The sequence below is a fragment of the Dermacentor andersoni genome, chromosome 9, assembly GCF_023375885.2.
Source record: "Dermacentor andersoni chromosome 9, qqDerAnde1_hic_scaffold, whole genome shotgun sequence".
In the NCBI taxonomy this organism is placed as follows: Eukaryota; Metazoa; Arthropoda; class Arachnida; order Ixodida; family Ixodidae; genus Dermacentor; species Dermacentor andersoni.
In genome coordinates, this window is record NC_092822.1 from 51,559,688 (window position 1) to 51,573,031 (window position 13,344).

General features: G+C 44.9%; 1 protein-coding gene across 1 annotated transcript in view; it reads left to right on the forward strand.

Moving 5' to 3' along the window:
- Positions 1–13,344, forward strand: part of LOC126528531 (protein lifeguard 1-like) — a 49,934-nt gene that overhangs the window by 13,987 nt on the left and 22,603 nt on the right. The window contains exons 3-6 of the mRNA XM_055069084.1: positions 2,279–2,357; positions 4,693–4,743; positions 6,735–6,828; positions 9,633–9,670. Coding sequence (XP_054925059.1) covers positions 2,279–2,357; positions 4,693–4,743; positions 6,735–6,828; positions 9,633–9,670 — 262 coding nt within the window. The remainder of the gene's footprint in view (positions 1–2,278; positions 2,358–4,692; positions 4,744–6,734; positions 6,829–9,632; positions 9,671–13,344) is intronic.

The window sequence follows — 13,344 nt, forward strand, 5'->3', positions numbered from 1 at the left end:
GCATCTTTCTGGACTTTTCGAAAGCCTTCGATCGCGTAGCCCATGGTCGCTCGATATCAAAGCTCTCTGCGATTAAACTCGACTCACTAACCCTATCATTGACTCGTAATTTTCTTTGCAATCGCGAACAGTTCACTGTTGTTGACAACTTTTCCTCTCCCCTGTCTGACGTTACCTCCGGTGTACTGCGAGGCAGTGTACTGGGACCTCTTTTACAGTGAAGCTCTATATGGCTAGGATCTTTGAATAAAAAAAAAATGTGTCCGAGATGATTACAAGAAGAAGACGCGGCTGTCGCTCTGAATGTTGTGATCTTCCATCTACGTATAAACTGCATTACCATTTCCGCGTGATGCCACCGGTCGCGGCGGTCGCTCTGAACATTGTCGTCTTATCGACCACGTCATGACGCATGACCTGCATGGCTATATATAGAGCTTGGGATGGTGGCGCTGCTTCGCTTCCCCTGTAGGGTCGAAAAGCATAATAAAACGCAACAGTGTTCCCACCAGTGTTCCCACGTCTACCTAGCGCACCCCGATGGCAAGTAGATTGTGTCCTTCCTGTTGGAACGGTTTGGAATTGAGTGCCACATGGACGGCAATGTCCCTTCCACGAGTCACCGGTCGTGTATAGATTCAACCGTTGGCGAGAACGTGCTTAGCACAGCGGTACAACCGATCGCGGTGTACCACAGCGACCACTACGCTACGGTTACTGTGATAACAAATCGGACAAAATAAAGGCTGAAAAAACCACGAAGTTACGTTTATACGTATTTATTCAATCAATGTAGCGATAACCGTATAAATCAAGATAGTTGTTAATATAGGCATCCCAGTACCGCTTCGCTGGTTATCCTTCTTCACAGTGTGGAAGGGCACTCACTTTTTTAATTTACATAAGCCACTTACCGAATAATATATCCTCTGCTGTACGATTATTTCCCGACGACTGCATTGTATACCATTCGATTAACGGTTCCGCAGATCACGTGGCCATCCCAAATCATCTTGTACAGTGATTGGTGTGCTACGTGGCACACGCGGCTAAACGTGTCTAAGCGCGAAGTAGTTTCCTTTTTCTCGAAAAACTGTTAACTGTCACTTTTCTTATCAGTTCCATTCTAATGTCACTTTTCTTATCAGTTCCATTCTAATATAGTCGACTACACGACAGAATATAAGTACTTTGCCGTTCTCCTTACGCTCAATCTTTCGTGGACCAAGTACGTCACCTCCATTTCAGCTAACGCCTCCAAATCATTAGAATTCCGGCGCCGCAACTTAAGAGCTGCGCCTTCTCCACTGCGAAAACTGGCTTGCATAACTATTGTATGGTCACAAATTGAGTTCGCCTCTTGTCTATTGTCTCATCATGAAATATACGTCATGGAATTCCTTGAGAGCATGCAGAATAGCGCTAGCCATTTCATTCAAACAAATTATGATAATCAGTCAAGTCTAACCCCAATAAAACTCGGCCTTTCGTTGCTGCCAATAACCAGTCGCCGTGATATTTCCCTTCTGTTATTATTTCATGGATTCCTTCACACAGTCGGCTTATCCGTATCAAACCTGAAAGAAAAGCATCCTCGACGTCTCAAAGACTTAACAATCGGTTCAGCTACACCCCGATTTATGGTAATACTACACAGGCCTTTAATTTTTCAGCTTTGCCCCGTGCGGTCCGTTTATGGAACGCTGTCTTTCGCAATCTTGTAATCGATCAGTATCATTTCAACCGTTTAGTACGTCTTGCCTTCTTTTCTTTTCTTTCCTGCATTTCTCTACAAGCTAATCAAAGGATTTCAGTGAACCTGATTCGTTATTTTTTTCTGATATTGCAGTTGCTATTATCGTATGAATGTTCCATACTGCTACAGACAAAATGATTATAATGCTGTTTTGTAAACGTGTTATTGTGTTTACTGTTTTTAATGTTGCTGCTCTTAATGTTGCGTTTGCTAATATCGTACTGATGCTTTATTTTTTGTTTGCTTCCAAATTCCTTACGAATATGTTAACGTACTTCTCCCCTTACACAACACCTTCTAGAAGGCCTGTAAGATGTTTGTAAATAATATAAAAATAAAATAATAATGAAACAAATATTGCGATATCATAGAATGCAGTGACATAAAGAACTGCTTCTGCTAAGCAAAAAAAAATAATACCGTACATAGTTTCCAATACTAAGTTGTGTCTCGAGCATAGCTGCGTCAGACGAAGCATTCCTATTCATGAGCTTCCTTTTTTTTTTTTTTTTTGTTACGCAGGTTTCATCCGGAAAGTGTACGCGATTCTCTCCGTGCAGCTGCTGCTCACAACGGCCCTTGTCGCTGCTTTTGTGTTTGTGTAAGTAAGCAACACCGTTAACACATTTGTTTTTTTTTTTTTTTTTTTTGCGTACCTGAGTGTTCGTAAACAAAGAAAAAAACGAATATAATGATGCATATTAAAAAGAAAAGCGTTGAGTTCTATATCGAACAGCAACTATTGTGGCAACATAAAAGCGACACTCAGAAGAAAAAAAATATCTTCCAATCAAATAATACCAACGTTATCTTTATCCTTTGTAAGGGTAATTGGGCAGCCTACATTAGTTTCAGCGAATGCGTGATGGGATCTCGCGTAATCGCACGAGAGCGACAACGGACGGGGAGCCGGCGGCAGCAAAACCATTTCGAGAGATTCTAGGCGTAAACTGGCCGCCGGTAACATCAGAAAAAGAACTCTGCGTTAGCTGCGCTACCCAGTTTGCGATTTATAGGGATGATGCCGCGGTGGCCTTCAGGAAAGAGACAAGAGCTTACTTGATGAAAATCGAGATAACGAATCGCAGGCTTCCTCAAGGCGGAATTCAGAAGTGTGATAACCGCGCGCCCTTCTCAAGGGTCGCAGCAAGATAAGGACAGCCCAAGAAGCGATGGAACGGGAAATGATAGGCGCCACGTGGGGAGACTGTCGCGGTGATACTATTGGAAAGCACACGCACGCAGCTTATATCTTAGATAAGATTAGGTGGCACACTTTATCTGTCGAGCTCATATCTAAATGCACAGGAACAAAGAAATTGCTTGGCTCGGCATCCAATGCGCCGAACTTAATAAAAGAAGGAAGATAGTCTTCCGACCTTATGGAGACTATTTATTTCATTTTGGTCAATTTTTCACATAAATAGTGGAAAATTCGAAAAAAATTCCTACTGAAGCACTAAGTTTACGACTATGTAACCTAATCAAGAAATATCGCAGCCCTGTGAGCTTTCGCTATTCAGACGTATAAAGTGGCCGACAATTACGTAACATGCATCGCTATAATTATATACCTATAATTTGTGAGTATGTCTCTTGCGAAACGCTCGTAAGCATTGTTACAACTACAATTAAGCTCTGAACTCAAAAATTATATTTGTCCTGATAGCTTGATCTAACAAATGGCAGTAAACAGTAGCGATATACCTGTGATTCGTAGAGTTACGAATTTCAATATTTGTGCTCCAATTTTGTTACACCGAATTTCGACAGCATTGCCTGAAAGAAACTTTAGCCCTAAATTAAATCTTTGTTGCCCACAATCGGTTGAACTTAATTCCTCCGTTTAAATGGACTAAGTTTTATTCAAATCACCTTAGTCGCTGTCGAAATAGAGTATTGCTTGGTTTCATATATCATTGCATAAAGAAATTCCAGTAGGCACCAATGTAAAGCTACGCGGACAGGTCATTTAATGCGTATACAATAGACATGCGCCGCCTATAAGGGCAACTTAATGAACGTCAAAGGACGGGAAGCAAAATACAGAGGGCAAGCAATTAGATCACGTTAGCGCTGCAAGTTCATGTTAGCGCTGTGAAGCCACTCTGGGTATTTTTCAAGGACATCAGGATGTTTCCATTAATAACACGGAAATAACTACCATACTGAAGATGAGAAACTGAAGGTGATCATGGGATGATCAAATGATGATTCAACAATGGTTGTCGCACGTATGTGCTAAGGCCAGTTTTTTATCATGTTCGATTGGCTTACTTGCTAAAGTACGTATTTGTAAGCACTGGCAGGTAATGCGGATTTCAATGCGTGGAAAGTCAGGCGTGGATCAGAGCGCAAACGGGGATAGCTGCCAGTATAGTTGACATTACGAGAAAAAAGTGGAGCTGCGCAGGTCACGTAACGCATAGGGTAGATAACCAGTGGACCATTAGGGTTACAGAATGGGTGCCAAGGGAAAGGTAGCACTGTCGCGGACGACAGAAAGTTAGGTGGGGTGGTGAAATTATGAAATTAGCAGGCGCAAGTTGGATTCAACTAGAGCAAAACGAGAGCAATTGGAGATCGCTGGGAGAGACCTTCGTGCTGCATTGGACATAGAAATAGGCCAACGATGATGATGATGAGGATGATGATGATGAGGATGATGATGATTATGATGATGATGATGATGACGACGACGACGACGACGACGACGATGATGATGATGATGATGATGATGATGAATTCTCGCGTGCATAAAATTAAACAGTTTAAGTGGGAACCATTTTGGTTGTGGCTACACTTCCATCTTTAAGCTTGTCTCGAGTGTCTCGTGTGTCTAACATGTAGCCCAGATGCGCTGGGGCAATGAAGACAGTCCGCACAGAGGTCGTGGTACCAACGTGGTTAAGCAGTAACTTATTTGTCATTCGCAGGCCGGAACTCAACAAGTTTGCGAAGATGAATGGCTGGATTAGTCTTATCTCGTAAGTAGAACGAGTTTTTACGTGAACTCTAGGCCCCAGCATCTACGCACCGCTGCGGCTTTTGGAGGTTAGCGCCAGCCGTACACGCCGGCACCGTGTACTTCGCAATGCGGCTTCCGAGGTTACACCGGTGCTCGTTTCCTCCTTGCGACGAATGTTTTTACAGATTGGGCTATACGCTAGGAGACTAGAAGGTTACGCGTAATCAAAGGAACGAAGCCATCATTCTATGATGATGATGATTGGCATTCTCGTTAGAACGGTGCGGGGACGAATGTACGCCTTGCCTACTTATTTCATTCATGTTTTACTGCATTTATCACCCCCTAGCATTCTGCCTATTCGATCTCCATCTTTCGTATCGGAAGCCTCCATCACCATATTGTCGATCATACCTACGCTTGCAACGACTGCGGTTCTGTCAAACTTTTTCCTGCTTTTTTTTTCATCAATATTCTAAAGTGCTCACGAGTGAATCCTTCCATTTTCTTTGAATCCCAACGCCTTTGGAAGGTGGACATTTCCTACCGGTCTCGCTAGGTGAATACCTTGGCATTAAATTACGACGTGCTGAGCCCTTCCCGTGCTTTTTATTATTTTTTTGTAGCAGACATTTTCTTCATTCTGTGGCGCATAATCTTTTTCGGCAACTAGCTCGGGCCTCAAAAGGCAAGGCACTGTCCTTTTCGTTATCAGATTCTTCCCTCCCGCTTTCTTTCTTGCCGTCTTTGTAAATCTCTATTGACATTGTTGTCTCCATCTATTGCGTCCAATTTACACTCTTTGTTTCTCTCACTTGCTGTTTTACGACTCCTGGTCACTTTATTTGCACTTTCAGTTACCTTGTTCATAGTTGCTAATTTTCATGACTTTTTCCTTCATTTGTATTTGCAGATATTTCTGCAGATATTTCTGCAGATATTTGTGGACCTTATCCGAACATTTATTTTCATCCATGTTCCTCAGTATTGCTCTGAAACTCAGCTTGCTCTGCGCTTCAATGACTTTGAAAGAAGCCCAACCTATATCCTCCTGCAAAGCCTGTTTTTACTGCAGAGTTGCTATTCCTTAACGTCTTGCTTCTATGTTTTACAAGCTTATCAATTTCCGGCAATATAGATAAAAGGATTCAGTCCATAAGTTGAAATTCCATTTTGAACAGTCACTAGAATTTAACCCGATCTTTAATATGCGACAAATTTAATTCAAATCGATTCAGCGGTTATTTAGACAAGCGTTTCTGCACTTCGGACGTACTTGAATATAAAAGTGGCATTGGAGCTAAAGCTCTTGTGTTTAATCTTGCTCCCGAAAAGTTGTACGGAAAAGCTTGACTTCAACCGTCTTACTGTTTGCCATGACATTTTATTACACTTTCCTGTGCTATCTCTTCGTCTGATCGCTGCAGCACGTCTGAGAGTGGAAATTTTCTAAACAAACCTCCTTGACTTAGTGCAGGGCAAATCTATGCGAAACAGAGATGTATTGTAGAGTTTATTAAGTAGTTACATATCGAAATTCGCGCTAGCTTAACGTTTCTTCTACATGTAAGACTGTCGTAGAAGGTGAGAGCGGGCTGGCAGAGGGACGAGTGATATTGCCGCCATTCCGTTCTACAGCATGCAACACGCCTACTCACGCCCACTCACGCCTACACGCCTACTCATATGAATAAATGTAAAGGCAATCGGCTCGACATCTAGATGTGTTATCCGAGTAATGGGGCACACATGACTTGCACCAAATGAAAGGGGCGCAATTCTGCCATCTGTCGCAGGCGATATTAAAAATGAGAGAAATCCGTCTTCGGAACCTGCAGCGTTCGTAAAGAAAGTGACAGTTCACGTAATTTAGGGGGTTTTCGTCAATAGAAGCTTTTCGCGAAACGGTTCACTTATTGTGTGGTGAAACAGGTGGGCTGCTAATTCGACCCGAAGGCTTTTGCCGTGCGACGTCACCACGCTACACTCCCTTCTCCTATTTACTTCCAGGTTTTTAGCAGGCCTCGGTCTGCTGCTTGTTCTTAGCTGCTGCGGGGACCTGCAGCGCACCTTCCCGATCAACTTCATCCTGCTCTTTCTGTTCGTAAGTATTACCGATACGCGCCGTGGTTGCTCAGTGGCTATGGTGTTAGGCTGCTGAGCACGAGGTCGCGGGACCGGATCCCGGCCACGGCGGCCGCATTTCGATGGGGGCGAAATGCGAAAACACCCGTGTATTTAGATTTAGGTGCACGTTAAAGAACCCCAGGTGGTCGAAATTTCCGGAGTCCTCCACTACGGCGTGCCTCATAATCAGAAAGTGGTTTTGGCCCGTAAAGCCCCATAATTTAATTTTTTTTAAGTATTACCGAGAGGTAGGGGGAGGGGGGGGGGGGGGGAGGTCGCACGAACTTTGCTCGGAAGTCACGTGGCAGCCAACGAAAGATGGAATGCAATAGATGATATGAACAAAGTTAAAGGGACTTGAACAGAGAGAAATGTCAAGTTACGCTGGATTAGTACAAACATTGCATGACGTTGGATAAAAACCCTAGTCTTAGTGCAATCGTAGGCTTGCTAAGTCCTTGTTTCAGATCGTGTTTTGCCAAAAACCAGAAATTGATGGTACGTGGTGGTCTTACATTCGAGCCCCCGCTCCAGGTTTCTGTGACGTCATAGTAGTCTATTCAAATTTATTCTCCAGGAGAGTGTGCTTTCTAACTGCAAAGAAGAACGCCATAGTAATTGCACTCAAGACAACTTGGGTACTTCCGAGTACTTTTACTGCCCAGAAGCGGCCGAAATGCGGGAAAGTGTCGTGAAATCATCGACGTGCTGGTGATTTTATGTCTATAGGTTTGGCGCGAGACACGAAGAAGAAAATTCCTACTCCATCGTTTTTTATTATTAAGCAGTTGTTTACCGCTTCCTAAACGCCAACGTAGATGCCGCTGCTTTGTGTAAGTACCTGATGCAATTAAACAGTGTCACGTTTGGTAGACCTCGCACGTAGACGTGGTTGATGACACTGCCTCCTCTCGATGCGAACCATCATTAGCTGTCATCAAGCGTAATTTAGCAACGCCTACGCAAGGCGCGACGTCGCTGAATCATCATATCCCAGTCTGGCAGATGATGTATCGGAGCTCTTGCCTGCTACGACTTCGGGCAAGGTCACGTGCTTCCTCCCTTATTTCACTGTCATCCTTTCAAAGCGCTGTTGGCAGGTTGCACGCGATATTGGTTTCGCATTAGCGCTCTTGTTTCGCGCAAAACTGCGCGATTTGAGCTTGTCAGAAGCACCGGTAAGTAACCGAATCGTCGTTCTTTTGTTGGCCACACGATTCGTTGGCTACATAATTCCGTACGCCTCGAATTGTAAGGCTCTCGGTTCTCCTGGGATCTGCGACGAACCACTACAGTCGGCGCTTACCGTGGAGCAGAAACCGTTCGTGTGGTGCTCTGATGGCAGCGTGCGAGCAGCTTGCATGCCAAACGTAAACCGCCGTGTTGCTGCGTACGCCGCTGCAAGTCGAGTTCCGCGTGCTCGTCGTCGTCGATCAAGAACTGCAGCAGCGTGTCAGAGGTGTCATGTTCAAGAAGCGCGCGAAATGCGGTGGCGGATGCGGAAGCGAGATGACTGTAGATGTGTCCCAATGTTCGAAACTTGCGAATAACGAATCGAATAGCGTCCTAACCGATGCCGTCTTCGAATCGAAGATTCGTAAATGCCAGTACATTTTAGAACACTTTCCAATTGTTCATAAAGTCACACTGCGCCAGCCGAAAATAAAATCTGAGCAAAAGTACGCAGCGCGGTAACTTATTGCGCCCCTTGCAACGTTGATAACGCTCGTGCAATTCGTGACCGAAAGCACCGGGCGCGCAACCTTACAGAGAGGGAAAGTACGCTAGATAGATAAATATTGTTTAGGGACAAGAAAGGGTGTTTCTTTACAGTGTGTGCACTAAATCTTTTAACACCCTTATAGGCGCATAAAGTGCGGCTATGTATACTTAGTCGCAACATGACTGCTTGTTGGCCTAGTTAGTGCTTGCTAAAAGACATGTTTTTGCCGCAAGTTAACCGACAGAAAAAGAAGACACATAAAGACAACGCGGGCAGCACTTCCACCTGGTTTAATTTGGGATGTGACCCATGAATATATATACACATACACGCATACGCCAGCTGTTCACAAGTCTACGTTACCCAGCGGTCAAACAATCTTGCTTCGTATTTGTGGAGCACGATAGATGTATCGCTAATGCAATTTGAACCTTTCTTTCTTTATATAGTAAGCTTCCATTAGCTCACCAGTTGGACCAGCTGGAAGTGCTGCCCGCGTGTTGTCTTTATGTGTCTTCCTTTTGTGTCTGTTAACTTGCGGCAAAAAAACTCGTCTTTCAGTATACTTAGTCCATTGTATAACATCTTCACCTCTTAAGTGTAAAGCCAACCCCGTGATGGTGGCAAACGAAGTCTTCTTTGTGGGCGACGTTTCCGCAGCAAGTAAACACGATTACATCTAGAACAACCGACACGATAACTGCGTGAAATACACTTTAATAGATGCGTATGTTAGACTCCCGTGTCAGATGCTCCGGTGTGCACCTTATTACCAGAATTATTACCCATTTAATGCAAATAGTAATAACTAAGTATAATTAATTTTCTGTACCGTTTTTCTCATCGAACGTGTAGTCTGGGTCCCTGTCGCGTGCAATAAACTTTTTCTAGCGTTTTGGGTGAGGAAATTGGCCGTCGCAGAAAGCAGCACCTTTAGCAACGTAATTTTTGAGAGCTGGCTTTATCACTCGAGGGGAAAATTCACGTTCATTTTGTCCAATAAAACCCGGTTCAGAATCCCATAATCCTGCACATTTCTATCGCTTCTTTTCTTGCAGACGTTCTTCGAAGCGCTGGGATTGTCCATCGTATGCGTGTAAGTCCGCGCTCAATCTTCGCGCAGCCCTGCTTAAGGACGCTGGAGACACGCGAGCGGCGACGTAGGTTGCTCGTAAAAGGTTCGCAAGGTGCATGTAAGCGCGAGAGAACGGCTGGCATAATTGTCCTCTAATTTCGAAACGGTGATAAGAATAGCGAGCGTAATACAGATCGCCGCGACACCCGCACTGGTATTTCGCTCGTGACATCTTGTCCATTCCAGCCGTGGCCTGCTGGACCTCACGGTCCGTGCGATCGACTTTGGGGGCAACGCTTGAGCGCACTGAGTTAATTGTCTTAAAGGAGCACTCGTACATAATTGCAAAGTTGAACTTTACCACATGCATTTCGCGCATAAAATGATCACACTCGGAAAGTCTGAAGGTTGCTAAAGCGATTATGGTAATATAGTTCCGGGCTCAGATTGGTCTCAAAATGCCGAACGGTGTGGGGTCGACGTCACTGTGACGCCATCACATTCTCTCTCCATGTAGCAACGATGCTGTCGTATAATACGATTTCCTACCAACGCTGTCTTCCGATACTCGCCGTAGACGGCAAAGTAGACGGCTGAGCCGGCATTCTCATTCCAACACTGAGAAGGACGTCAAAGAAGACCACTAAGGTGGCTGTTTGGGCATGTTGGAAACATGAATGCAGCTTTTTGCGCACAAGATGAGGACATACACGAGCACAGGCTTACAACAAATTTTGCAACTCTTCGCTCGTGTGCCCCAGCCTCTCCTTCGTCCTCGTCTTCTGCGCAAAAAAGCTGCATTCATCAAAGAAGACGTCTTCGCCAAGACAGCACCGAATTCCGAAACTATGCCAGCTACGGCGTATTTTTGAGCCCCTCAGATTGCAAGAATAACCTAAATGAAGATGAGGGAAACCCGCACCACCAAGGTATAGCAGGTTTAAGCCAATCAAAATTAAATGAAGAGGGGTATAAACCCAAAGTGTAATTTGAGGAAAAGCCAATTGTTGAAAAATAAGAACCGAGGTAAGCCAACAGAAAATGTATATCATTACAAGTAGGGGACAGGAATGAACGTCGGAATACCTGTCTGCATTGGCTTGTGGCATGTGACGTCTCGTGTTTCGTCCAATTCATTATTAGGTCACTGAGCATGAGGAAAAACAGCGAAAAAAGGGAAAATAAAGAAGAAAGAATTAGGACGGCAGAAAAGGGCAGGGCCAGAGGCGGGCTGCAGGTCCAGCAGGATTCCGGACATCTGGAGCAGAGCTTTGGGTAGGCCGGACTGTACAAGCCTGGAGACGTGCTGGCGTGTAGAAGGTTCCTCTAGACAAAACGCAGTGGTATACTCTTGAAGGCTCGTGGGATGGCGTGCTTTCCGTACATGTGACCGGAGGTCTCCGGTAGGTGCGACTTTATGTCAGGTATCAGAAGCACAGTGCAGTCCACTTAACTGCACCATGCTACAGTGCTACGTGCTGTGCAACCAAGATGGCGGCTTAGTGGCTACGGTTTCGCGCTGCTAAGCACGATGTCGCGGGATCAGATCCCGGCCGTGGCGGCTGCATTTAGATGGGAGTGAAATGCAAAAATGCCTGTGTCTCATGCATTGGAGGCACGTTAAGGTCCCCAGGTGGTCGAAATCAATCCAGAGTCTCCCACTTTGGCGTGCCTCATAATGAAATAGTGGTTCTGGCATGTAAAACCCCAGAATTCAATTGAACTTCTTATCAGAATGCTTAGAAATTCGATGGCAAGGTCGTCTGCGCACAAGAACGCGTAGTCACGGGTTCCTATGCGCTTAGTGTAAGTCAAATCGTGTTTTACAGCCAAACTGTTAACCTCTAAATGGTCGGTATTTTTCATGTCCGCGTGCGGGATTTGGCTCACACAAAAACAAACGGCAGCTAGAAGGCTTTGTGCTAAAGTTTCCGCGTAAAAGAATTGTGTTTTTCGTATATTCGAATTACAGTCCGATGCTATTGTGTCTGCAGGTTGGGCTTAAGGGAACTTTGCGAATTGTCTGACGCACTTTACTTCGATAAATTCAATTAGTTAAATAACGCACTTACGCCATACGAAGGGCCTAAAAGAATGAGGCTATATGCTGCGCTAACGGCTCCGTCACTTATTCGACTTATTCGAATAACCGAAGCTGTGATTTAAACAGCGAAGCTCTTAGTCGCCCGTTCCGGCGGCGAGCGTAGGCGTTATCCTGCACAAAAGACGGTTCTTTCTTTAGGTGGTTGTTTTTTTTTTTTTTTTACCATTCGCACGCGCAAAAAGATTTAAACTTCATAAATATCATATGCTTTCCATAGCGTCTTCCTGTCGACGCCACCTGGCTTCACCTCGCAGAGGTATCTTGCGATCGTCGTCTAGGCGGTTCCAGGCACCTTTCAATGCTTTGGCTCGAAGCTGTCGTTAGCGGTTTCCTTTGCCGTCTACGTACACTGTCTCCACTGTTGACCAGACTGGGAATACACCATAAAAATATATGAACGAGAGGGCGGCGTGAGCTGCTTCTCGTTTGGGTCGTGTGTGGCATGGTAACGATACACGGGCCAGGAGCGCACCGGTATGTGATGACGTCATTACGCGTCGAGCTCCTGCAAACTGAGACACACATTACTTCATATGAACAAGTAGCATAATTATTTTTAGCTTGGTCGTGGGTTTGAGAATATCTTAGAAGGAGAGTGCGCTCCTTCATTTTGTATCAGTTACTGCATTATTCATTTCCAGCCAGAAGTTATTACACGTAGATTGGACCCACAGTTGTTTCGCTTAAAAATAAAAGGTCCACCTCCATTCTAATTCCATTCCATTCCACCTCCAAATGGGGAGGTGAAGTGAAACTGTTCCTACGTTATGCAAGTACCATCACCACAAGTGACGTACATCACGCACGCATGCGCGTGTGCGGAAGTACAGCATACCTACTGATTCCTCTAGGCACCCTGCCGCACTTAAGTAATTCAATTTTTTCGAACTAAATTGCGTCAGACATTTCGTAAAGTACGACTTACGCACAAGCTGCAGACATGATAGCTTCGGACTGTAATTCGAATATGGGAGAAGAATGACATCGTCACGTGGCGACATCACCTGATAATGTAATACAATGAGGTCATCCCGTCAAACATGACGTCTTCGTCAGGTGGGGATGTCTCTTGATGACGTCATGTGCTGCCTTTTGGAGGAGCAGCAAACCGTGCGCTTCCCGCTTCTTTGCGCTGTCTCCGAGATTGGTCCATATTTTTGTGTGAGCACCGCACACGTGGACACGAAAAATCCCGGCCTGTAATACAGAGCTTTGTTGAGAAACAGCTGCCGATAACAAAGTCGTCAGTTATACATAAGATAGACTTAAAGTAACTGTCATACAATGTTGCCGTCGAAGTGCTCGTGGCAAGCGGCAACAAAAAAAAAAATGCATGTGCGGGTCTTCTTTCTTGTTAGTTAATTCGCTGTTACCTGTCTCAACCTACACTCAACCTCTTTGCTCGAAGGTTTAAGGCGTGTCATCACGCCTTAAACGGGATAAGAAACAGTTGAGGGGACGATATATAGTGTGCATGGTGGAGCAGAGCGATCGTGTTAGTACCGCTTCATGCGAAGCAATAATACCTACTGCTTTTTATTAGCCTTATCGTGGGATAATTGTTCATTCGTAGGACGCCGCAAAGCTACGC